At 40.9% G+C, this 24,735-nt stretch overlaps 1 protein-coding gene across 4 annotated transcripts in view; it reads right to left on the bottom strand.

The window, feature by feature from the left end:
- Window positions 1–24,735, bottom strand: part of PPFIA1 (PTPRF interacting protein alpha 1) — a 114,471-nt gene that overhangs the window by 8,897 nt on the left and 80,839 nt on the right. Inside the window, exons 20-28 of one of the 4 annotated variants that reach the window (XM_074997451.1) lie at window positions 19,736–19,817; window positions 19,412–19,612; window positions 16,975–17,037; window positions 11,667–11,842; window positions 11,481–11,578; window positions 9,257–9,432; window positions 8,615–8,683; window positions 1,982–2,147; window positions 527–597 (exon numbers count right to left, since the gene is read on the bottom strand). In XM_074997451.1, coding sequence (XP_074853552.1) covers window positions 539–597; window positions 1,982–2,147; window positions 8,615–8,683; window positions 9,257–9,432; window positions 11,481–11,578; window positions 11,667–11,842; window positions 16,975–17,037; window positions 19,412–19,612; window positions 19,736–19,817 — 1,090 coding nt within the window. In that variant the 3' untranslated portion in view covers window positions 527–538. The remainder of the gene's footprint in view (window positions 1–526; window positions 598–1,981; window positions 2,148–8,614; window positions 8,684–9,256; window positions 9,433–11,480; window positions 11,579–11,666; window positions 11,843–16,974; window positions 17,038–19,411; window positions 19,613–19,735; window positions 19,818–24,735) is intronic. The other 3 variants (XM_074997452.1, XM_074997453.1, XM_074997454.1) reach the window with 3 other exon arrangements.

The following is a 24,735-nucleotide window of genomic DNA, read 5'->3' as shown; positions in this document are numbered from 1 at the left end:
ATTAGCCTGCCTCTCCAGTATATACATAAATTTTCACATTTTTTTAAACATACTGCCACCCAAAGATAAAGTACTAGTGTAACAGTACTCTGCCCACTGTAGTAGTAGTAGTAGGCATCCTTCAGTCTGCATAGACTATGGATCGCGCCCTTTATAGTTTCAATTGAGGACTTTATTTACAGCGTCTACTGTGACTATGAAGACCCACACGAGAGTGACAGTCCTTGCTGCATCTCTTGCCCACTGTAAATGAAAACAAATTACCCTGGTCTCAAATTCTTAGCATCTAAGCTGTCATATCCAGCTAGGACTATCATCTGAATGCAGTATTTTCAAGAAAAATCAAGGTAGGCATAAAAAAAGACCAAAAAATCCCAAACTTTTTTTTTTTTTTTTGCAGAAAAACCCTTTTACACTTTCGCTCACAGAAACTAAAATTAAAAAAGACCGATTCTTTTGGATTTGTATAACATTTGTGTTCTACAGAGTGGCCTATTTTACCACTATACCTATCTATTTTACTCACCAACAGACACCTTTAACAGGAGTAAGTCCTTACTGTAGTGGAATCCAGTCTTTGTGTTCCTGATACATTGCCTGTTTCAACAATCATAGAAGGAAGACATGCAGAACACAGCATGCAGTTAGTCTTCAAAAAAAAAAAAAAAGCCACACAGCAATGTGATTACAGCTAATGTACACACTCAACTAAGCCTACAATAAATTAAAAAAGCAGAATTTAAAATACCCTTAAGTTCATCTATTTCTTAGTTCCAGTTCCAGTGCTTAGTTTAACAAAAAAAGTTCCTTATAAAACAATATTTATTCAAGCTAGATCCCTGTAAAAGGCACAAGGGAATCATCATACCTAGAAGTACAACTATTAATACTCTTCTTTATAAGATTTCTCTCAGCTTTTCACTGCATAAGCAGAAAGAAAAAAACCTGAATTTTTAAGAAGCGAATGTTTAATATTTTGCTTTTAAGTCTGAGTTAAACACTTTATGGTGTAGAGAACTTCAGGACTGGATATTTTACACTAGCAAAAGTAATTTACAATTTTAAGCATCCCACCATCATTCTTAATATTTATGTAAAATGTATAGGTGTGTTCTTAAACTTCACATATTTACTTAAAGTAGTCAATCTAAATAGGCACACTACCAAAGACCAAAATAGACCAACAGTATTTCTCAAACTGTAATTGTGTTGTACATTCCACTACCAATGAAATTTTCCTTTTGGCAAACATTGATTTTTATCTATGCTTTAAAAAAAAACAAAAATCAAAGCTTACCTATGAGGTTAAAAATTACACTTGTACTGTAGATATGATTACTTTTTCATATTTGGCCAAATTCTACTCTCAAGCACATACACATAGTTCTAAAAGAAGTCCATACCAGTGGGAAAACTGTACTGAAACTTAAATATTGAATATATTTTTAAGAAATTAAGCTATTTATACAGCAAAACTATGCTTTTTTTCAATGGGATTATGATGTATAAAAGCCCTCAGATCTTTTTAGATAAAATTTCCTACCTTCATATTTGTTTTCAAGTAATACTTATCAATGAACATTACTGTACGGCCTTACATCTAGGCTTTACTTGTGCTCTTATTCATATTAATTATAAGTGTACAGTTACTGCCCCCTTTTTACAAGGTAAGAAAATATTAATAAGTTTTAATGGCATGTAATCTTATTTCCATAGTCACAGATATGGAACAAAGTATTTTCTAAAAAAAGAACTAGTCTTTTCCTAGAGGGGAAAAACCAAAAAGGAAGCATATCTTTGAAAGAAAGCTCACACAAGATATGACGACAACGAACCTATATTTGAAATACAAATTTTACACATAACATGCACAAGTTAAGACACTTTTATGCAGATTAAAACCAAAAGATTCTGCCTCCTAAACTTTTCTAAAAGCTCAAGCAAAAAAGGTCATGCTTAAAAAACAAATTAAGTTATATACCATCAATTTGCATCTTCTTTGGCTGCATAGAAGGTGAAGACATTGAGGGGGTAACTCTGAAGTTTGCAGGAAGTGTCTCTGAAGATCCAGCAGCTAAGCCTCTTATGTCCTTTGGTCTGAACTTCTTTCTCCATGAAGGTGCTCGTCTAAAGCTTTTATCGTCATCCTGTCAGATTGATCAGCATCATTAGTAATTCGACAAATAAGATTATTTTCTATAATTTTAAATTAGAGCAGTGTCAATATTCTTCCCCACAACTCTACAGGTGCCAAGGGCTGTGTCTACACAGCATTTCTCATTCAGAGCAGGAATGCAAATGAGGGAGATTAAAAATGCAAACAAAATGAAGTATAAGGGTTATTTCGAAAACAGGGTTTTTCTCTGAAGGAACATCTACACAGCTGTTTTGTTTTTGGAAAAGTCTCTTCCAGAAACACTATCATGCAAAATTATGTAAATAAAGCACAAGATTTGTAAGTCAGTGCTTCATTTACATTTTCCATCTCCCACATTTGCATTCATCCTCCGGATGGGAAATGCTGTGTAGACATGGCGAAAGTGTTTATTATTTCTCGGGGGAAAAAATATGTCTGTGTTAAATTTAATTGCATATTAGTGTATATTTGTGATTTAGGATTTAAGGTAATTCATATTTGCCATATTATCTAATAGTGAGAAGTACATGGAAGGGTCATAAGACAAGACAAAAGAACATCTGTTTTGGAAACTTTAACCACCATCTATAAATTAAATAATTCCTTTGGTCTCTTAAATTCCACTTTAGTGGGAATAGCTATACTGAAATATAGTAAAAGCGCATTGAAGCTTAGAGGAAGGAACTGACTAGCAAAGGAAAGGAATACAAAACATTAACAGTACCCTTCTAACTCATGTAGGCTCTATCTATATTTGCATTCCTCTTTTGAAAGAAGAATGCAAATGAGGGAAATTGAAAATGCAAATGAGACATCAATTTACATATCTTGTGCAAATGAAGTCCAATCTCTTTTCGAGAGAGATTCTTTCAAAAGAAAAAAAGCAGTGTAAACATGGCTCTTTCGAAAATAAACCCCATTTGTGAAAGAACCGTTATATTCTTAATTTTTAGGAGCCCTTTCCAGTGACCCCTCTTGCTAGCGAGCTACAGTTTAGGGCAGTGTTACCCAAATGGCGTTCCGCAGAACCTCAGGGTTCCAGAAAGTGAAAATAAGGGTTCTGCAAGAAAATTCCTCTGTGGTTCCCTGCCCTGCCACTGATCCAACACAGAACTAAGTTTAATTAGTTTAACGGCTGCCAGGGCAGCGAGAGGGATCCAGCCTTTACACCAACTGAATTTAGTTCCATTATTTCAATGACAGCTGAGCAGGGAGCTGTTGAGAGTCCCTCACTCATCCCACTACCCAAGCGGCCACACCCCTCCAGTGGGCATGGCTCAGCTCATACCTGCCCATGGAATACCTCGACACCAGCCTTCCTTCCTTCTGCTGGGCATATGTAGCTGCCTGGTGTACGCTTCCCAGCAGCATTAGGGATGGGTTAGTCCCAGGGGACAACTTAGGACTCAAGCAGGTTAGAGACAGAGGGGTTAAACCTGAGGATGGAGAGGGAAGGCCAGCAGGATGTGTGTGTGTGGGGGGGAGGTCAACAGGATGCGTGTATGTATGTATGTGTGGCGGCAAGAGGGTGGGGGGAAGTAAAGGGTTGGGTATGGAGGGGTGGATTTGGAGGCTAAGGCTGAGGCAGGTAAAGCCTGGAAATGGGGGTCAGGTTTTGGGGGATGAAGGGTTAAAGCCTGGGAATGGGGGTTTTGCAAAATTCTTTCAGCTTTAAAAAGGTTCTGCGGCCAAATAAAGTTGGGAAATACTGGCTTAGAGGGTAAACAGCATAGAAGGGGCACATCAGGGTGGGGCTGCATCACAAACCATGGCAGAGATTCCAACTAAGCAGTGCAGAAGCTTATACTGAAGCTTGGGAAGGCAAGTTAGACACCATCTCACCCCACTTCTCCTCCTGCCCCAATCCCTTCTCCCACCATGGTCTAAATTATGGTAGGGACCCTGGAGCAGCACAGGATCAGACAGCATAAAAGGTGCCTCATGGCCACTGTAAGTTCCCTTGACCTTAAGTGCATTACAGACTTCTTTCAGTGAGTGGCAGATATAACAGATAACTGCATAGAGTAGCTAGTATGGCATAGCTCAAGCAACTAGAGTAATGATGTACCTTTATGGTGTGGGTAAGTAAGCAAGTATATACCCTACAAGCCTTCTACTCATCCAGGCCACATCTCCACTGCTATTTTTAATCGTGTAGTATCCTGCTGTGGGAGCCTTTGCCCTCTGAAAGGATAGACACCCTCAGACAGGAGCAGGCTTTGACAGGTGGAGGTAGGTAGGAAATGTTCAGTTTTTCCTGCTATGTCCCCTGCCAAATATTTACATGATCCTTTCATTATGAAAAATCCCACCCTGTCAGAAAGATTTAAAAAAGGCTCACTAGCTTATTAGTGATACGTACCCACCTCTGGTAGGACAGTCTGCAAGAATATTACACAATATACTATTATGCAAGTTTGAATTTGGCTAATAAACCAGGTTTAATTCTACTACTTTCGAAAAGTGCCATGTATCTTTAATAACTTCAATGGAAATATTCAAGGCTTACTCTTGTCAGGAAAACGGACACCTCCATCACCAGTGTCCCTAGCACTATGAGGAGTCATCAGTTAAGTACTGAAACAGAGTAAGTGTCCTTTACTGAAATTTCATTACCAGTACTTCACCCCTTGGGAGGCTTTCCATTAGCGTCATATCCAAAGTATGAAACAGACATTATGCTACTTAAAAGGTCTGACAAAACCATGGGCTCACCACCATGCTTAAGTGTACATGCTAACTGAAAAGGCAACAGCTTTACAATCGTATATAGCTTGGATAACTGGGAGTAAAAGAAGGGGGAAAAACAGCAGCTTATTGGGTGGACTGAACGGAATGGGGCACAGCCTTGAGAAGAAAATTCTGCTTCATACCATTCTTTGTAAACAAGGCAGGAATTTCCAGTTTCTGCTGCTCCCACTATCCATTCTGAGGAGGCAGGGTGCAGGGGGGGGAGAGAATGATAAGAGATGTAGCTTTCCTGTGACAAGCTCTCTCACTGAAGCAAGTAACTTTCTTCCTACCTCTAAGGGCATAGAATCATAGAACACTAGGACTGGAAGGGACCTCGAGAAGCCATCGAGTCCAGTCCCTGCCCCAATGGCAGGACCAAGTACTGTCTAAACCATCCCTGACAGACATCTATCTAACCTGTTCTTAAATATCTCCAGGGATGGAGATTCCACAGCCTCCCTTGGCAATTTATTCCACTGTTTGACCACCCTGACAGTTAGGAACGTTTTCCTAATGTCCAATGTAAACCTCCCTTGCTGCAGTTTAAGTCCATTGCCTCTTGTTCTATCCTCAGAGGCCAAGAAGAACAAGTCTTCTCTCTCCTCCTTATGACACCCTTTTAGATACCTGAAAACCGCTATCATGTCTCCCCTCAATCTTCTCTTTTTCAAACTAAACACGCCCAGTTCTTTCAGCCTTTCTTCATAGGTCACATTCTCTAGACCTTTAATCATTCTTGTCACTCTTTTCTGGACCCTCTCTATTTTCTCCACATCTTTCTTGAACTGTGGTGCCCAGAACTGGACACAGTACTCCAGCTGAGGCCTAACCAGCACAGAGTCGAGCGGAAGAATGACTTCTTGTGTCTTGTTCACAACACACCTGTTAATGCATCCCAGAATCATGTTTGCTTTTTTTGCAACAGCATCACACTGTTACTCATATTTAGCTTGTGGTCCACTGTAACCCCTAGATCCCTTTCTGCTGTAGTCATTCCTAGACAGTCTCTCCCCCATTCTGTATGTGTGAAACTGATTGTTCCTTCCCAAGTGGAGCACTTTGCATTTGTCCTTATTAAATTTCATCCTGTTTACCTCAGACCATTTCTCCAATTTATCCAGATCATTTTGAATTATGACCCTATCCTCCAAAGCAGTTGCAACCCTCCCAGCTTGGTATCATCTGCAAACTTAATAAGCGTACTTTCTATGCCAATATCTAAATCATTGATGAAAACATTGAACAGAACCAGTCCTAACACAGACCCCTGCAGAACCCCACTTGTTATACTTTTCCAGCAGGATTGAGAACCATTAAGAACTATTCTCTGGGTACGGTTATCCAGCCAGTTATGCACCCACCTTACAGTAGCCTCATCTAAATTGTATTTTCCTAGTTTTTTATAAGACTATTATGGAGACCATATCAAAACGCTTTACTAAAGTCTAGGTATACCACATCTACCACTTCTCCCCTATCCACAAGGCTCATTATCCTATCAAAGAAAGCTATCAGATTAGTTTGACATGATTTCTTCTTTACAAATTCATGCTGGCTGTTCCCTATCACCTTACCACCTTCCAAGTGATTGCAGATAATTTCTTTAATTAACTTAATTGCCAGGAAAGATAATGGAGAAGGTAAGCTGACTGGCCTGTAGTTTCCTGGGTTATTCTTATTCCCCTTTTTATAGATGGGCACTATATTTGCCCTTTTCCAGTCTTCTGGAATCTCTCCTGTCTCCCATGATTTTGCAAAGATGATAAAGGCTCAGATACCTCAGATACCTCCATGCATGCCCTCTGAAGGGCATTCTGATGATTTCATGCATCTATACATTGAAAGTGATCAGAACACACACACACCCCTTTTTGAAAAAAAACAAAAAAAACAAAAAAGAGCACTACATAAACACTGTTACATATATGCTGGGAAAATCCATTTACTCTGAAATTGTTTGAATGTTCATAAACTCACATAAGTTCAGTTACGAGACAGTCTGCCGTCTGCTCTACTGGCTACTAGAAGATGCACTTTGCACAGCACATCTGGAACATCGGCAGCAGAAAAGTTCAAATCAACATGTGATCTTCAATGCTTAATCCACCAGTGGGACTGCACTTGAAGACTTAAATTTGCGTTTGCCCTCCAGCTTCATGCATCTTATGGATGCAGTATTTTTTCTTCTTTTTTCCTGCTTCCATACTATTACAGTGTCACTTGTAACTTTTCATTCGCCAACTGTGGCATTCTACAGTATGTCCATATTTTATAAAGTATCTGGAAATTACAGGTGTTATGCTAAACATTACTTGTCGGTACAAATAACTACAATAGTATGATACAGTATGATTTACTGACCCATATCAGCACTAAGCAACAGTGAAACACTATTTTCACCTACATTGTTCAAGACCATCTTACATAGCGTAGTTGGTCCTTAAAAATGGCATTCAGTTCATAAAATGGATAAGAACACAAAGTATGTGAGAATTGGGTTATTTTTAACTTTGGTTACATTTTACAATATATAAAGCCAACTGCCTAATAGCGTACTCCAGAAAGGCCCACAATTGGGAGTGCTGCAGATTAGCGTTGAGGTACACAGGCAGAGCTACAATGGAAAAAGTTTACGTAACGCCTCTGTATACTATGCTTTGTGAAGTGCAGATCAGTAGCTCCTCCCTTTTACACATTTTAGGAAGAGAAATAGATTCCAATAAAAAAATCATTTTCTAGCACTGACTTTGGTTACATGTTACAGACAACACCAATCTTCTGAGTACTGCACAATGTGATCGCACTGTCTAAATAAAAGACAAAAACAAAAATTACACACAGTAGCCGTGTCTACACGAGCCGGCTACTTTGAAGTAGCCGTGCCATCTTCGAAATAGCACCCGCCACATTTACACGTGGCGAGCTCCATTTCGAAGTTGAAATCGACGTAAGGCGGCAAGACGTCGAAGTCGCTATCCCCAACAGGAGATGGGAATAGCGCCCTATTTCGACGTTGAACGTCGAAGTAGGGCATGTGTAGACGAGCCGTGTCCTACAACATCGAAATAGCGGGGTCCGCCATGGCAGCCATCAGCTGAGGGGTTGAGAGACGCTCTCCCCAGCCCCTGCGGGGCTCTATGGTCACCGTGTGCAGCAGCCCTTAGCCCAAGGCTTGTAGCTGCTGCTGCTGCTGCAGCAGCTGGGGATCCATGCTGCATGCACAGAGTCTGCAACCAGTTGTCGGCTCTGTGGATCTTGTGCTGTTTAGTGAAAGTGTGTCTGGGAGGGGCCCTTTAAGGGAGCGGCTTGCTGTTTCCCCGGAAGTGCTAGTCCACCCTGTGACCCTGTCTGCAGCTGTTCCTGGCACCCTTATTTCGATGTGGGCCGCTTTGGTGTGTAGACGCTCCCCCGAAGCGCCTGCTTCGATGCAGTGCTGCCCAACGTCGACGTTGAACGTCGACGGCACCAGCCCTGGAGGACGTGTAGACGCTATTCATCAAAATAGCTTATTTCAATTTCTCTACATCGAAATAAGTTATTTCGATGTAGCATCCCCATGTAGACGTAGCTAGTAACTCACAAAAGATCAGAAGATACATGTTAAGGTTTCACTTTGTAAAATCATTTCTCTGTAGAGTAATAGTTTAAAGAGACCATCCAATCCAAAATCCTGAATTTGAATAGGTTGATCAGAGATCAAAGGTCTTAAGGCAAATTAAAACAAAGTAATAAATCAAAACTCACTTCGTCAGATCTCCTGTCAGTGCCCATAACTAGAAGATTATTAAATTCCTTCTCCAAAACAGCACGAGCCTGAATTAAAAATAAAACAATTAGAGTATTTAAAAATCTAACACAACACGAGCGTCGATAGTACGTTTAAAAGCTATTCCTATGAATGCATTATAAAATGAATATATGGTAACAGTATTAATATAGCATTAATTTAGTATGTGCAAAGCTGAAACAACATACCACAGGAGACTTCAATGCAGTCAATCTTATGAGTGTCATGAAAATTAATGATAAACTCAAAGTTGATGACTTCACAATAAACAGTGTTTTTTCTTTGTATTTACAGAGCACCTAGCTCAATGTGGGTAATAACAGTAATAAATGAGAGGCCAATTTATGGGAGAAGATGGGCTATGAGAAAAACTAAACACAAACCAATTAATTAGAATACATGGTAGAAATTATGGAAAATCTTAAGTTTTCTTGTGATGTGTTTCCAAATCTATGATAGAAGCCACATTGTAGATTATTTTTTTAAAATTTTTTACAGTTGACTAAAATGACTACATGCTTATAAAAAAGTAAATACTATGACAAGATAGTTTATTAAAATTGCTAGGAAAAAAAAAGACAAATTATTACAGTTATTACCTGAGTGTTCTGAGTAGGTATTTGTAATAATAGAGCTAATGCATTGAAATCAAAAGTCTCATCTAAGGCCACAAGTGCACCATGAACTCCACTTTCTAGAAGGTTATTTGCATATTCTTTGAGACCAAATGACAGTACCCAGCGGATCATTCGGTCATTGCTCCAGACAAGAACATCTACGGAGGAAAAACAAATAGGCTGTATAAAAGTGCATAACAAAATGTCTATAAAAATGTTCACAAGTCTTGTTCTTCTATATTATGTTGGTACAGGGCTTAGTGCCATCACTTAGGCAACAAGGAACAGTAGGCAGTGATATGGAGTCAACAAATCTCTTTTAAAACATAAAATATTTAGGATAATTTGATACTCGTTTTATTCAGTCTCCAAATTTTCAATATGCAGCAAACGTTCTGAACACAGCACAGAATTCTTTCCTGTACTCTACAGAGCAAATGGAGAACAGAACTCGTTTCCACACACCTTCATTTACTCCCCTGCTTTATGAGTGGGGACTGGAGGGGAAGGGGGAGAGAAGCCCAGCCTTCTCCCTTCCTATGAGGAAATATGGATGGGGCAGTCCTTGCAATCCTCAGACTGCCTGGACTTCACCTTTAGCCTAGCACTCATACAGGCAGAGAAGCTCTTTCCATCCTACAAACTTCTTTAATGGCTAGTCATTCCTATTCTTGGAAAACAGTGGAAATTCTGTTATTTCATTTCTTTAAAAACAGAGTAAGTGATTCTTGCCATAGCTCACTACTACATTTGATCTTTATTCTTCATTGGAATTGCAGGAGGTAAAGTGTGGGCCCGAATTCCTACTCCTTCTTCCCCACTTCCTCCATCCCCTATTCAAACACAAATTAACTGGATATTTTTCATTAAGAACATTAGCAACAAAATAGTTAATATTTGCAAGCTATCAGGTAACTCTAGGCTTCAGAGGTAGAGCAAATCCTCAAGATACACACAACTTGCACGTCTTGGATTAAAGCAACTGCCGCCCCTGACTGGAGTGGGAAACTGCCCCGTCAGGGGCAGCAACTGCATGTTGGCCTGCCATCCCTGACAGAAGGGGGAAACCGTTCTTGTCAGGGGCAGCATCCTGACTCTTGCCACCTCTGTCAGAAGCACTTTCCTGCTCCTGTCAGGGGCAGCAGTTGCTAGTCAGGCTGCTGCTCCTGTCAGGGTTGGCAGCCTGACTCTCAGCTGCGCCCCTGACAGGACCAGTTTTCCGGTTCCCAGAGTGGCGGGGAGCTGGGAATCATGTGGCTGCCTGGCTCCCGGCTCCCCTCTGCTTGCAGAGCTGGGAAACTGACCAGGGCAGCAGTCTTCGTCAGTTTCCTGGCTCCAAGGAGTGGGAGGGAGCCAGGAGCCAGGCTGCCCCTGGGGCTCCCCTACACTGGCTGGAGCCAGGAAACTGACTGAGGCTGCTGCCCTGGTCAGTTTCCTGGGTCCCACAAGCGGTGGGGAGATGGGAAGCAGGCTGCCCCCTGGTTCCCAGCTTCCCACCTCTCTGGAAGCCAGAAAACTGACCAGCCCTGGTGAGCTAGTCTGTTTCCTGGCTCCTGCAAGCGCAGGGGAGTTGAGAACCAGAGCAACCTGGTTCCTGTCTCCCCTCGACTTGCGTGAAAATTTGAGTTATGTGGCAACCCCCACGTAACTTGAGGGTTTACGATACTGAAAAAATTGGGACAGCTCTCTCCTCAGTGATATCTTCTCATATAAAAACAGAAAAATTTTCTCCAGAACAATAAGAGCGAGGAAAAAACCCCAAAAGCTCATGTCACAACTTATCTGTTCTACAGTGGGTTCTATAGCATCTTGTATAGCCCAGGGAGCTGCAGACTACACAGGGCCCTACTAACATATGGCACTTCTATGATGTCATGAAATACACTAGGGTCTCAACATTTGCAAGTGTTCTGTGTTTAGAGCCCTTGCAAATGTTGATTTTTTGCCAGTACAGGAAGTGACTGGGGCTCTGGGGGAAGCAGCAGCTGCTGGCACTCCTGCCCAGGACCCCGGGGGAAGCAGCCAGTCGGCCACTCACAAATAACTGAATTCACAAATATTAAGTTCCCGAATCACGAGACCCTACTGTAATCCCTTCCAATTTAAAAAGTCATTGACTTAGTTTTAGGGTAATGCAATTTTGAGGCATCTTACTATGAAGATTTTAAAATCCTAAGTGAAGCCAAGACAGAAATAAATAGTTAACCTTTTATCTCATTCTGGCTTTCTTCTCTTCTCCTTTCAAGTTCTTTTCGGTCATAGTTTAATTTTCGTAAACACATAATACCACACTGGAAACTGTTTCTGTTTGGAAAAGAAAACCATATTTAGAGATAACATGCTAGAACATGTAATCAAGAGCATGATAAAGAACATGTTAAAGTGTATTTACCTGTGAAAACTGTCAACCATTTTAAGTTGTCCACGGAGATCTTTCTTAGTCAAGTGATCTAGCATTCTAGCATCAACAAGACATTCCATGAAATAGCTGCGGTATTGGGGGAGCCCCAAACTGGGGAGCCACTCATTGCCAATCCACTCATGGTTCATGTCACCATATGCTAGTGTCTGTTTTTAAAAAAATAAGTAGTAAGTGTGACTTACTTATGCCAAAAGGCAAAGAAACACCAATGTTTTTCCCTACACTTCACATTAGTATTTAATATATTTTAAAAATGAAAGGCCAGTCAACTTTTAGCAAGTACTCTTTAGTTGGGAAAAATATGCTAAAGGAAGTGTTGAGTTGAAGTCTGCCACTTTACATTAACCTTTTCACTGGAAAAATGATGCTTGTTCAAAAAAGGGAATATAAAAACATTTAAAATAAATAAAATATCCATTTATTTATCATCAGATTTTCATGACTTTTTGCTTGTTCCTCAAATTCAGACCATGTCAGCAACATCAATTTGATACCCTTACAATACAATTTACTTTGATGAGATGCACACCCTTTGTCTCAGGAAAAAACTTATTTTTTTCCCTGAAATAATATAATGTATTCTATTTTCCTATACTCCCATTCTGTCACCCTCACCATACTCAGGCTGCATCTACACTATGAGATAAAATCGAACTAATGAATATCAATTTTGTAGCACAAGCTGGTCAATTTCCCGGGTCCTACAAGCAGCGAGGAAATAGGAACCAGTCAGCAGCTCGGCTCCTAGCTCTCCACCCCTTGCAAAGCAGGGAAACTGACAGGGCAAGAATCCTGGTCAGTTTCCTGGCTCTGCAAGCAGAGGGGAGCAGGGAGCCAGGCTGCCGCCTGGTTCCCAGCTCCCCGCCACTCCCAAGACTGGGAAACTGCTCCTGTCTGGGCAGCTGCCAAAAGTCAGGGATGGCAAGTGTCAGGCTGCTGCCCCAATAGGAGCAGTTTCCTAACCTGAGACACATGCAAGTCGGTTGCGCTGATCTTGCGGGATTACTGTACACCGAACTTATAACAGAAACAGGAATCTCCACTGGCTCTGCTCCCTGTGTTTTGGGGGTGGGGGTGGGGGGTCAAAGCAGGAAGACATAGGAAATGTTAGGAAAAAGATTTTATAAGAGAAATATCAAAGCACGTGGTGTCTGCAATGGGCAGTATTTTTGCGGGGGAGGGGGTGGAAGAGGAACTGTGGTCTGTGGCTGCTGAGCTTGCTGAAATGCTGAAGTAGTTGAAGTAGTCCCCCACCCTGCCAAGTATCTTAGCCACTGACGGAGAGACAACAGCAGCAGCTCCACAGGTCCCTTGCTAAGAGCATAGGGGAGGTTTCATTTGGGGGGGAGGTGGGGCAGATGAATTAGGAACCCTCCTGCCCCAATGTCTCAGCCACCAGGGCAGACTTCTCCCCAGCAGCAGCAAGCCCTGAGTGCATTACCCGCACGCAGCAGCAGCAAGCCCTGCTGGTCCCTTACTAGGACTGTGGGAGGGTTTCGGAGGGGGGGCAGTTGAATTAGCTGCCCCCCCACAAATATCTTAGCCACCGGGGGAGTCCCTCCAGTAGCTGCAAGTCCCTGAATATCTTAGCCACCCTTGGAGGCCTAACCGCACTCAAGCCAAGACATGGTGCTTCCTAGCAGCACAGTCAGAACGGCAGGCACATTGTTTTATTGGGCTGGGGACTACCCATATGATGTGGCTGAGCATAGGAAAGACAGCGAATGTGTGGCACCTGGGGGAGAAGGAGGAGGTTTTGTGCACAAATGTAAACTGCCAAGAAGTTTCTCTGCCTCTTATGCAAACACGACCCCCACAACAGCTGAGCTGCCATGTGGGTGGCAGGGCAGCATCTGGCACCAGGCAGCACCAAAAAAAAAACCCAAGTGCAGTGACAGAACCACAAACTCCATGCTGGACCTATTTATAATGGGTAGATGAGCTCACAGTGCAAATAGCAAAAGACAGACAGACATTTCTCAGGCTCTCATACAATCATGAGCCCACAGTCACAGGCTTCCTGGTCCTGATTGGAAATTCACGGTCTTCCCGTTACGTTATTTCCATGTACCTAGACAGCAGCAGACAGAGCAAAGCCCTGATAGGCATTGTGGATTACATATGGGACACCTCTGGAGGCTAATACACTCAATTTTTACATACGTCACTTCCACAGTGGCCTTTAATCGAACTTTTGAATTCAAGCTTGATGCTACAACCAGCAGGTACCAAAGATACTATAATATCAATATTAGTTCTCCCTAAATCAAACTAATGGTATTTGCAGTGAAGAAAGTCCTGTGGTAGTACTGCGCTAACTGCCTTACATTCGAATTTCTCTCGCAGTGAAGACGCAGCCTCAGATAGTATTCATAAGTCTACAGTGAATTTGGCTAAAAGAGAGATTTGGGGAACTGATACTGGTGAACAAAACTCACTTTTCTGGGCTTATAGCTGCAACTATGAATTTCAAGTGGTTTTAATAAATCAGTTACTAAACTTTGTAATTGTTATTCTTGAAGACATGCAGCTCATGCTTATATGATGCACAAAAGGGCTTTTAGATTTCTCCCCCGCCACCTTAGTGGCAGCCTTAGGGCTGGTCCTAGTTCCCCGAAAACTCTATGCACGTGCAGTGGTAGAAAGGTACCAGCAGCTCTGCACACTCTCAATTCTGCCTTGCAAGTAACTCCAACAGAAGGATAAGGAGGGTGGATCATGGAATGAACATCTCAAAAGGACAACTGTTACAGAAGGTTAGTGCGGTCTTTTCTTCTTAGGTGCTTGCTCGGATCAATTTTATGTGAGGTGACACAGAAGCAGTATCCCCACAGGTACGCTTGGAAGTCACAGACATGCCAAATGTAACACTGCTCTCCCAAATCTGGCATCATCACAGGCCTGTTGGGTGATGACATAGTGAGATGTGAAAATATGAACAGACAACCACATCATGGCCCTCCCAGATACCCTAGATTGGCAACTGCAAGGAATGTTACTGATGAAGCTTGGGTTCTGGTGGAACGAGTCATGATAGTTGGAAACAGGACTTTCACCTGCTCATGGCAAGCAGGCAGGAAGAGAGTAAAAGATTCTTTGGGATGACCCTGGCAGTCTTTTCACCCTGTCTTCCACAGCTATAAAACGCTGGTTAGTCTTGTGAGAAAGGCTTATTCCTTTGATATAGAAGGCAAAGGTTCACCTAATGTCCAAGGTGTGGAGCTGCCATTTCTGTAAGGCTTCAGAAAGAGAACAGGCAGAAAAGTGTTTCTTGTTACAGACCACGATCAGGGAAGCCTTGCAAGAGCAAGATCAATCCAAGCAACTGTCAGTGGTTGTAAGAAGAAATTGAGAGGCTGCAGAGCCAGCACAGCCCCTTGTACCAGCACATGTGTGTGAGCCTTCCAGGGACACTAGGGTCAACCCTATGGATGCCACTAAGGGAAAAAAATCTCCAGCAACTGTGCATATGGTACGCCCATGATGGAAGTGACATAAGCAAGCACCTGAAGGAGAAATTATACATTCCATAACAACTGTGCAGGAAGCCAGAGAAGAAACAAGAAATCCAAAAGAACCCATCTCAGTTATTTTGTTCTTTTATCCTATAAATATTTAAAAAAACAGACCACTATACATTTTTACAGACTCCATTCCCATTAGTTGAGACTACAGATGGCATGTATTACAGCTCTAAGGCTGAACTCTCCAAGCAAGACTATATTGATAAACACAAAAAACACACTGTGCCTGGACTATTTAGCATCTATATGATGACAGTAGTTATTAGGTGAACACTGTAGTGGTGAGATTGTATTGGGGTATTCCATAACAAGCACATATTTTCCTTGAATCACTGTCCTGACAGAGCCAGGAACGCCCCAGGCATTAGATGAAATAAAGAGTTTGAGAGAGAACAGTTTCCACACTGACTTACTATGTCGTCACAGGAGAACAAATACTTTAAGGCTACGTCTACACTAGCCAAAAACTTCGAAATGGCCATGCAAATGGCCATTTTGAAGTTTACTAATGAAGCGCTGAAATACATATTCAGCACCTCATTAGCATGCGGGCAGCCGCGGCACTTAGAAATTGACACGGCTCACCGCCACGCGGCTCATCCAGATGGGGCTCCTTTTCGAAAGGACCCCGCCTACTTTGAAGTCCCCTTATTCTTATGAGCAGATAGGAATAAGGGAACTTCGAAGTAGCCGGGGTCTTTTCAAAAAGGAGCCCCGTCTCGACAAGCCGCGTCAATTTTGAAGTGCCGCGGCTGCCTGCATGCTAATGAGGTGCTGAATATGTATTTCAGCACTTCATTAGTAAACTTCAAAATGGCCATTTGCATGGCCATTTTGAAGTTTTTGGCTAGTGTAGACACAGCCTAAGTGACATACAATAAGAAGGAATATTGAATATTCCTGTTACATGAAATAGCATTGGAAATTAAGAGGAAAGAACAATATAGTCTTAAATTTAGACTCTTCTGTTGTGCCGACTGTACTATGACAATCTTAACTTTCTTTAAATAAAATGTTTCTTTAAACACAAATGTTTTTCCAAAATTTTTTCATATGTCAGAAAATTTTAAAAATGAACATATGACAAAACTGTCTGAGAATCACACTGCCAGTTTATAAGGTTAGTAATAGTATCTATCAACTTAGATTATAAAACATGCTCAGAGGAAAACAAAGATCATCATTTATGCTCTAATTGCGCTGCGTAGCTTCACACATACTGTATAATAAATTACATAAAATCTCCAACCTGAGCCCAGCTTCCCTCCTCATCTTCCTGATGTTATATGGTTAGAAAAGCAAAAAACAAACAAACAAATATTAGTATTTATAAGTTTAGTATTAGGAGAAAAAAAGATGTCATGCACATGCAGAATCTTTATGCTAAAAATCTGAAGAACTCAAACAGCATGCATTTAAAAAGAAAATATTAAATGGAAGTAGGAAAATGCTTCCACTGATTGGGTTTTCTGAAAAGAAATTTATGTGCAATTAAATCAATTTGGTTGTATACACACAGTTAGTCTGCCTTCAAGGAGAATCAGTTTATTTTTTTTTTTTGGCCCCAAGAGGGAAAAAGAGAGTAAAGTGTGAATTTTAGTGTTGTATAGGGTTAGTAATTAAAGGAAGACATACTCCAAAATAATTTAGCTTTAATACTTTCATTCTTCTGACAGACTGAAAGGCACATGATTCAAAGCAAAAGAAGTGGGAAAAGCATCATAAGGAATACAAGTTGCAGTGCTGTAACTAACCGTTTGTGGCGTGGCTGTAAGATTTTCCATTTCTTCATGTGTTACCCAGACATTTCCCGTGGTCTAATATGACCCCACAGTGAACCAATCACATCCAATGAAAGGAAAGCAGTAACAAAGAGGAAAGGTTGCAGAATATATAAGCAATAGGTACATATAAAGGAGCAGGCATGGGCAAAAGCAATGGTTTCTAAAACTGAAGTACAATTTTACATAAAATGATAATGTAACAGAGGTGCACTGACATGGAATATCTCCCTTCAAAAATTTTTAACAATTAAAAAGTGTGTTAAATAATTTACACTGATGTGTTTAATCAGTTATAACAAGAACCATAATGCTGAACAAAATTCTAAATTACTCATTTTAACAACATCCCTTTTATAAGATCTTTTTCTTAAATACAATTTTTTTCCAAGTAACATACTGCAGGACAACATTCTAACACTATAATTTTAATATGAGTAAACATTTTTGTAATTCTGCACATTTAAAAGCATTCTTAAATTTTCCTCTGTCACTATTTTCCGGGAGTACTAATCTCTAAATAACACAATCTGAAAGTCATATGCACTTTGCTAAAATCACTTCCATCACTTATAGGTAGTTTTGGCCATAATCACCTGCTCTCTGTTCAAATTTAGAATATTTGCCCAGAGTGGTCAGAATGACCTTGCAGACCAAGATCCACAAAACCCCATTCAAGTAAATACACCATATGGCACAGTATGAATGCAGGGTGAGAGCTTTGTAAGATTTAATGTAATTATCATTTGAGAGTCTGATTTTGGTTACATATAGTTTTTTTTATTAGAACATTTTTCCCCCTCCACAACTGACACTTACTTAGAGAGTTTATGCAGAAGAACTCATTCCCCAATAGAAAAGACGTTCTACTTTACACAGCATTGCTGCCTCATGAAAAAGGTATAGGTTGAACCCCTCTAGTCTGGCATATTCTCATCCAGCAACATCCGTAGTTAGACACAATTCTATTTAGCCAGACAACTACTTATCATGGGAGTGGCCAAGTTTCCTACTGTCTCTAAAGTTTGTTTACAGCCACCAGTCCTCGCTCTCATTGTTCTGTGCTGTTATTTAGGTTTAATTTATCCCTAAATGTCTTGGAGCCCAGTAAGCAGGGGAAGGGTTGGTGATGCTGCTAGACAATATTGACTTGCCATGGTTCAGCAAATTTTCTCCTTCAGCACCAGTCAGGTCCCAAGGGTGATGGACTAGAGAGGTTCAACTTGTATTTAAATTGTCATAGTATTCAAAACCAACTATTACTAATTGCTAATGTTTGCATGATCACAACTTGTCAGCTGCTTATTCCTTTCTCAATTCAGCCCATTATGGTATAACAAATCTGTCAAAACTCTTTGACTTCAACTGAAGTCAACAAGTCATCATCAGCAACAAGGTTTTTGTTTGCATAATTTCTCTACCTACATAAGAAAGGGAATGAGAATAAATTATCAAAATATCCTTTATCCTGGATTATTTTTCCAATATTTTCTGAGGGTTATCAGTTCTTCTAAGTAACAGTACCTGACAGAATAAATTATAGTAATTCAGCTCCCTCCTTTTACTGGCTTGTCTCATGCAAATATAGAAATACTTTAAATAATGCAAAGCAAATAATTTAAAACCATGGCAGTTCTAAAGCAAAATTCAGAACATATACACAATATGCCAACAATAAGACCCAATCCTGCCACTAGACACATGTAGATGGAGCAATATGCCCACATGGAGGACATAAAAGTCAGAGGGATTCTTATGGCAATAATCACAGCTTATGATCAATTAAACTGAGATGCTGCCATTGCTCAGAATTCCTATCAGTCATTCAGCTTAGTTTCTGACAGCAACTTACTCAATCTTTTACAAATTCTAAAGTGAAATCTCCCTTCAATTTACAACATAACTATATTTATATTATGCTCCTTGTTTAATAAAAGTTACACAATATATACCAGGCAAATTATACCTATTGTTAATATTTTCCTCATTTAAAATAAGATGTCATGCTGAGCTGAAAAACAGCTAATCTTTCCCTCAACCAAAAAAAAAACAAAAAAACCAGAAAATTCTTCACTCAACTTCTACAATACCATACAGTATTGGCTTTAAAATAACTAATATTTTCAGCAACAGAGATCTATTATAAACTAGCCTGATTGTTATTTCACATGAGAGTTTTTTGAAACAAACTCGTCTTTTTAAAACTGTTGTGGTTATTTGCAATTGAAGGTCATTTTGAAAATTCTCTTAAAAACTCAGTTTCCCCACTCGATATTTTTTCATTAGAATTCTGGAAAGTGCTGAAGAAACTACTATTTTTAACAGAGCAGAGAAAAAAAAACATTTGACATTATTTCAGTAGTGATTCCCCCCCCCCAACAGGTTACATTACTTCCAATTTTTTTCTTACCGTTCTTGATGTAGGAGGGGCAGATGGACTTGTTAGTGACATGATCTCTTGAATGGCAAGTCTCAGTTTCAATCTGTGTAGAGGATTACTGATTCCAATTTCACGCTGTATTTCCGTATCAGACAAGGCAGACATGATGGCACCACTTTTCACATTTGCTCGGCAAGCAGCTACATACCAAGCAGGCATCCCTACCCATAACTGGCAAATAGAAAACAACGTCAGAAGTATTTGTAAATAATGTTTCCTCAAATCTTCAAGTTTTAAAAATGGAACAAGAGTTTCCTATAGAGGTACCTTATGTTTTAAAATGGAATTACTTACCTCTAGCCACACCACCACAGTAGGGCCATCCCATTGTGCAAAAGGCAGACCTTGCCTTCTAGCTTCCTCAAGCAGTTCATGTCTAAAATTATAGAAAGTAATTAAATGAAGAGAAAATAAAACTGAAATAGTAATTTAAATATGTTCTGTTCATTGAATACTGGTATCTTGCTTCCTTCATCCAGCTTTGCCTCCTTTAGCAATCATCTTGACACTGTAAGACAGCATTTCTTAAACTATGTCCAGTGAAACACTGGTATTCCATGAATAACTTGCAGGTGTGCTGCAAGTGTCAGATACTTTTTTGATATCATACACTGATGGTATACGGTTTCTCTTATTAAAATCAGATACAATGTTACTTCCTCATTGCTATGATACCTGATTAAATTATTTTGTTTTGCTTTTGCTGTGGGTTTTCTTATGGGGGGGAGGGAGGTTTGATTTAAAAAAAGAAATTTTTATAGGTGTTTCACATGAAAAATATTGTTTGGCATTCCGTGGTCTCAAAAAGCTTAAGAAACACTGCTCTAAGATATCTGAAAAGAGACAGGACCATAGCAAATGCAGCTTGTAATGATCAGTGTGAAATTTCAGTCTGTCAGAAATTTTAAGTCCTGCTTTTTTGGAACCAGGGTGCACTAGGATGGAGATTCCAAACATGCATCAAATGGCAGTGTTTGACTTTCTAAAACGGAGGGGTCTACAGTAACGAGGAGGTAGATGTTAACACATTACTTACTGCAAGTAGGAAATTTGCTATTATTCAGTGATTTAAAATGTTTTACACCTATTAACCCAGGACAGATTTAAAGCACAACTGAAGTCCAAATGAGATGATGATAATGTTGACATAAACTTGAAAGCAAAAAACAAAATATTCAGAGGGAAAAACGAACACCTAAAACTGATATTTTCTTATTTTGTGATAAAATCCTAGTTTTTAATGAAATAGTGCAAAACTATTTGCATTTTGTAAAAAGAAATTGAACAGTTTTAAGGGATACAGCCCCTTCCCTACTGCCCCATAATCCATGACTCATATCCCATTACTTGTTTAAATTCAAATTTTGCATATGATTTCACAGATTTTGCAGGGATGGGTCAAAATAAAAGTAACAGGAAACTACAAAGTTCCATTGCTTATACAAACAATCAACTTCCAATCATCCTGTAGCATTTAGTTATTTGTACAGTACGAAAAAGCATTAACACAGTGTAGTGGTGAAGAAGGCTAGCAAAAAGGATAGTAGGACTGCTGTCATGCGCAGAATAGAAAGGTGATACAGGCAACACAATCCAATACAATGTAAAAGAAAAAGCATGAAGTTATCTCATGGGACAAAGCACAACAGTCAACCTTGCAAATGGACATCACAACAACACTGAAAAACTCAGTACTATTAAACAGACTTCCAAAACCCACTTAAAATTGTTCGATCAGATTAAGTTAGGTTGTAGAGCTTTTTAACGTAAATGAAGTACTGAAACACACGTTTCATAAATTCACCGCTTGCAGTGTAAGAAATGTCTTTGTTTTTGTCAGTGTTATTGAACAGGCTTCCACTATAATACTTCATCAGACCATTTCACTGCCTAATACAGAGACATCCCCTCTTGTAAAAACATGCATTTAATTTGCTGAACAATTAGGGCTTTTAATATATTATTAAAACCAAAGAAAGTTTCCAAACAAATTTCTCACACATTCACAACAAAGCTAACAGATTAAATATCAACTTACCCTGATTTTGCACTATCACATCAAATGGTAAATAATAAGGAAATAAAACAATTAAGAAAAACTGTAAAACTACAATTAAATGGAACTTGTAACACAAATATAAAAACAAACAAATAATGAAATGATGCATTACTGTAATTCAGTTCCTTAAATATAGGACTGTCCAGAAATACTTTAAATAAAATGGTAAGAATTCCTGTTTCAAACATAGTTGATTGAGACTGGGTATACACAAACAAGATATGAAGTGAAACATAAAATAACTACTAAATAGCTTTTATGAAGAGGTTTAAGAATTTCACACTTTTTTCTGAAAACTAATGTACAAAGTAATGGTAGCAGCAGTGACTAAAACGCTAACTGAAAATTGTTGATTTTCAATATAGCAGGTGCAATCTTATGGATATTTTTCATTTTGTGTGTTTTTGAAACTGAGAAGTTAGCCTTGAGAATGTGCCTTGACACTATCCTTTCCATGATCAGCGTGATTGTATTTTTTAATGTTTCTGATTATTCCCAATGAGATGGGCAATGGATCTCCTCTAGTTATTTTTTGCTGCTATATTCAATATACTCTGGCAGGTTTTTGCAATGGATGGAGGAAAGTAAAGTACTGTGACTTGAAGAATGCTAGACTAAGGCTACCAATTTGCTGAGTGCAGAAAACTGAACACCCTTGCCCTGCCCCTTCATCTCCCCTCCCTCCCTTCCCCTGCCCCTTCATCTCCCACACCCTCTCATTTTCACAGGGCTTGGCAGAGGGTTGGAATTTCAGGAGGGGATGAGGGACTGTGGCTGAGTGAGAGCTCCATAGCAGGGCCAGAAATTAGGGATGCCGTTGGTGCTTCAGGCTGGGGAAGGTGTTGGGTGCAGAGAGTTGCATGCCCCAACTGAAGATGCATGCCCTGGTTTGGGGTGGGGGGGTTGGGTACACAAGGAGTCTCTACACTAGGGATGAGAATTACTGAGTGTAGGATGGGATATACGCTCTTGGGAGGACATTTGGGTGCAGGAGGCAGCTCAGGACAAGGGTTTAGAGGGTGCCTGGGTAGCACTCAGGCATCTCCCAGAAGTGGCTGGCATTTCCCTCAAGCTCCAAGGTGAAAACATGGCCAGGCAGCTCTGTGTGCTACCCACATCTGCATTCACCATCCTCACAACTCCCATTGATTAGTTTCTGGCCAATGAAACCTTCAGAGCTGTTGTTTAGGGTGGGGCAGCATGCAGAGACCCATGGCTGCCGCTCTGACTAGCAGCTAGAGGGAAATGCCAGCCACTTTCAGGAGCCTCACAGAGCACAGCAGGGTTGGCGACAGACTTTGCCAAGCCCTGTGCAATGGAGGGCGAAGGGTGCTCTGCTCCAGTGGCTTTGGAAGAGGCATGGCACCAGGCAGACGGGGAGCAGTTAGGGGCACCCAATCCTCACTACCACTCAGACTGCACTGCATCTGCTCCACCCATGCCTCAGCACTGCTGATACTGTACCACACATGGTTCCAGTGGCAATTTAAAGGGTCCTGGGCTCAGAGCCCTTTTAAAATCATTGGACCTGAGGCAACTATCCCCTTAGCCCACCCGTGCCCCCACCCGCCATCAGTGGTCCTGAAGCCAAGACAGGCAAGCCCCACTACACCACCAACTGGACTTTTAACAAGCCAGTCACCACCAGCAGTGCTGAAGAGGGAGCTGTGATGATCCCTTTTCAAACAGGAATTCCAGTCAAAAACCAAGCACCTGAAACTCTGTGCTAGACCCCAACTCATACAAGGGCAGGTCTACACTAAAGGGAAGGTTGAATTAAAGGTACACAACTCCAGCAATGTTAATTATTTTGCTGGAGTCAATGTACCTTAATTCAGGCTTTTGTGCCATCTCCATTGTGGGCAGTTGACAGCAGCAAATACTCCCACTAACTTCCTTTACTCCTTCTGAAGGGAAGGAGTACTGGTTTTGACAGGGGTGCCTCATGAGTTCGAATTAGCGTACCTCTAATAAGCACACTACATTGAATGCTGAAATATTGACAGTGGCTGCATTTATCTTCCCTGGAGTGAAGACATGCCCAAAGATGAAGGAGTCTACACTTTTTCCTATAGGGCAGTCAGAGAAAAGAAAACGTCCTGTCTTTTGCTACATATTTCCACGATCATTACCAGGCTTTTGTGGAAATTTATGCCTCCTCAGAAATACTCCCTGCATTTTAAAATTTACCATGAAAACTCCATTACATAGATAAGTAAGTGCCTACTAAGTGCATACTACGTCTTTATTGTTCACTGAGTGTACTGGATTGGAATCAGATAATATGAAATCATAATATTTTAATCTTGGAAAAGCCACATTTTCCAATTCCAGTTTGTCATTTGTAAAATTATCGTAACACAAAATGTAACACTTGATAAACATTGAGGAGTTTTGAAAGGTAAATTAGACTACATTTGTAACATACTTGCAAATGCCAGTAAATACTTTGAAAAGAAAGGTTACTCACCGTAGTAACGGTGGTTCTTCGAGATGTGTCCCCGTGGGTGCTCCACATTAGGTGTCGGGCTCGCCCGGCGCCGCAGATCGGATCTTCCAAGCAGTTTCTGCCGGACCGCGCATGCGCCGGTGCGCGCCGCTCCCCCGCGCGCTCCCGGCCATGTGCGCGATCCGGTCCCCGCCAGTTCCTTGACCAACCGCCTCGGATGCTCCTGCAAAACACTAAACAGAGATCCGGAGCGGGGAGGATGGGCGGGTAGTGGAGCACCCACGGGGACACATCTCGAAGAACCACCGTTACTACGGTGAGTAACCTTTCTTTCTTCTTCGAGTGTCCCCGTGGGTGCTCCACATTAGGTGACTACCCAGCAGTAACCCAAGATAGGAGGTGGGTAATCGGATTATGTGCAGCTTGTCCCCGAGAGGACCGCTGCCGAGAGACGGGTATCCTCTTGGAATACCCTGTGAAGGGCGTAATGTTTGACGAAGGTGTCACAGGATGACCAGGTCGCCACTCTGCCAATGTCTTTTAGCGCAACGCCCTTGAAAAAAGACTGTTGATGCTGCCACCGCCCTAGTGGAATGAGCCCTGGGCGTGGCCAGTAAAGGAGTCTTTTTGAGTTTGTAGCACATTTTTATGCAAGATACGATGTGCTTAGAGATTCTCTGTGAAGAGAGACATTCTCCTTTTGATTTGGGAGCGATAGAGACTAGGAGCCTATCCGTTCTCCGGAAGGACTTGGTCCTGTCCATATAGAAAGCTAGCGCCTGCTCA

The sequence above is a fragment of the Carettochelys insculpta genome, chromosome 6 (assembly GCF_033958435.1).
Source record: "Carettochelys insculpta isolate YL-2023 chromosome 6, ASM3395843v1, whole genome shotgun sequence".
In the NCBI taxonomy this organism is placed as follows: Eukaryota; Metazoa; Chordata; order Testudines; family Carettochelyidae; genus Carettochelys; species Carettochelys insculpta.
Note: the sequence above shows the minus strand (reverse complement) of the source record. Positions and strands in the feature narration are given on the sequence as shown.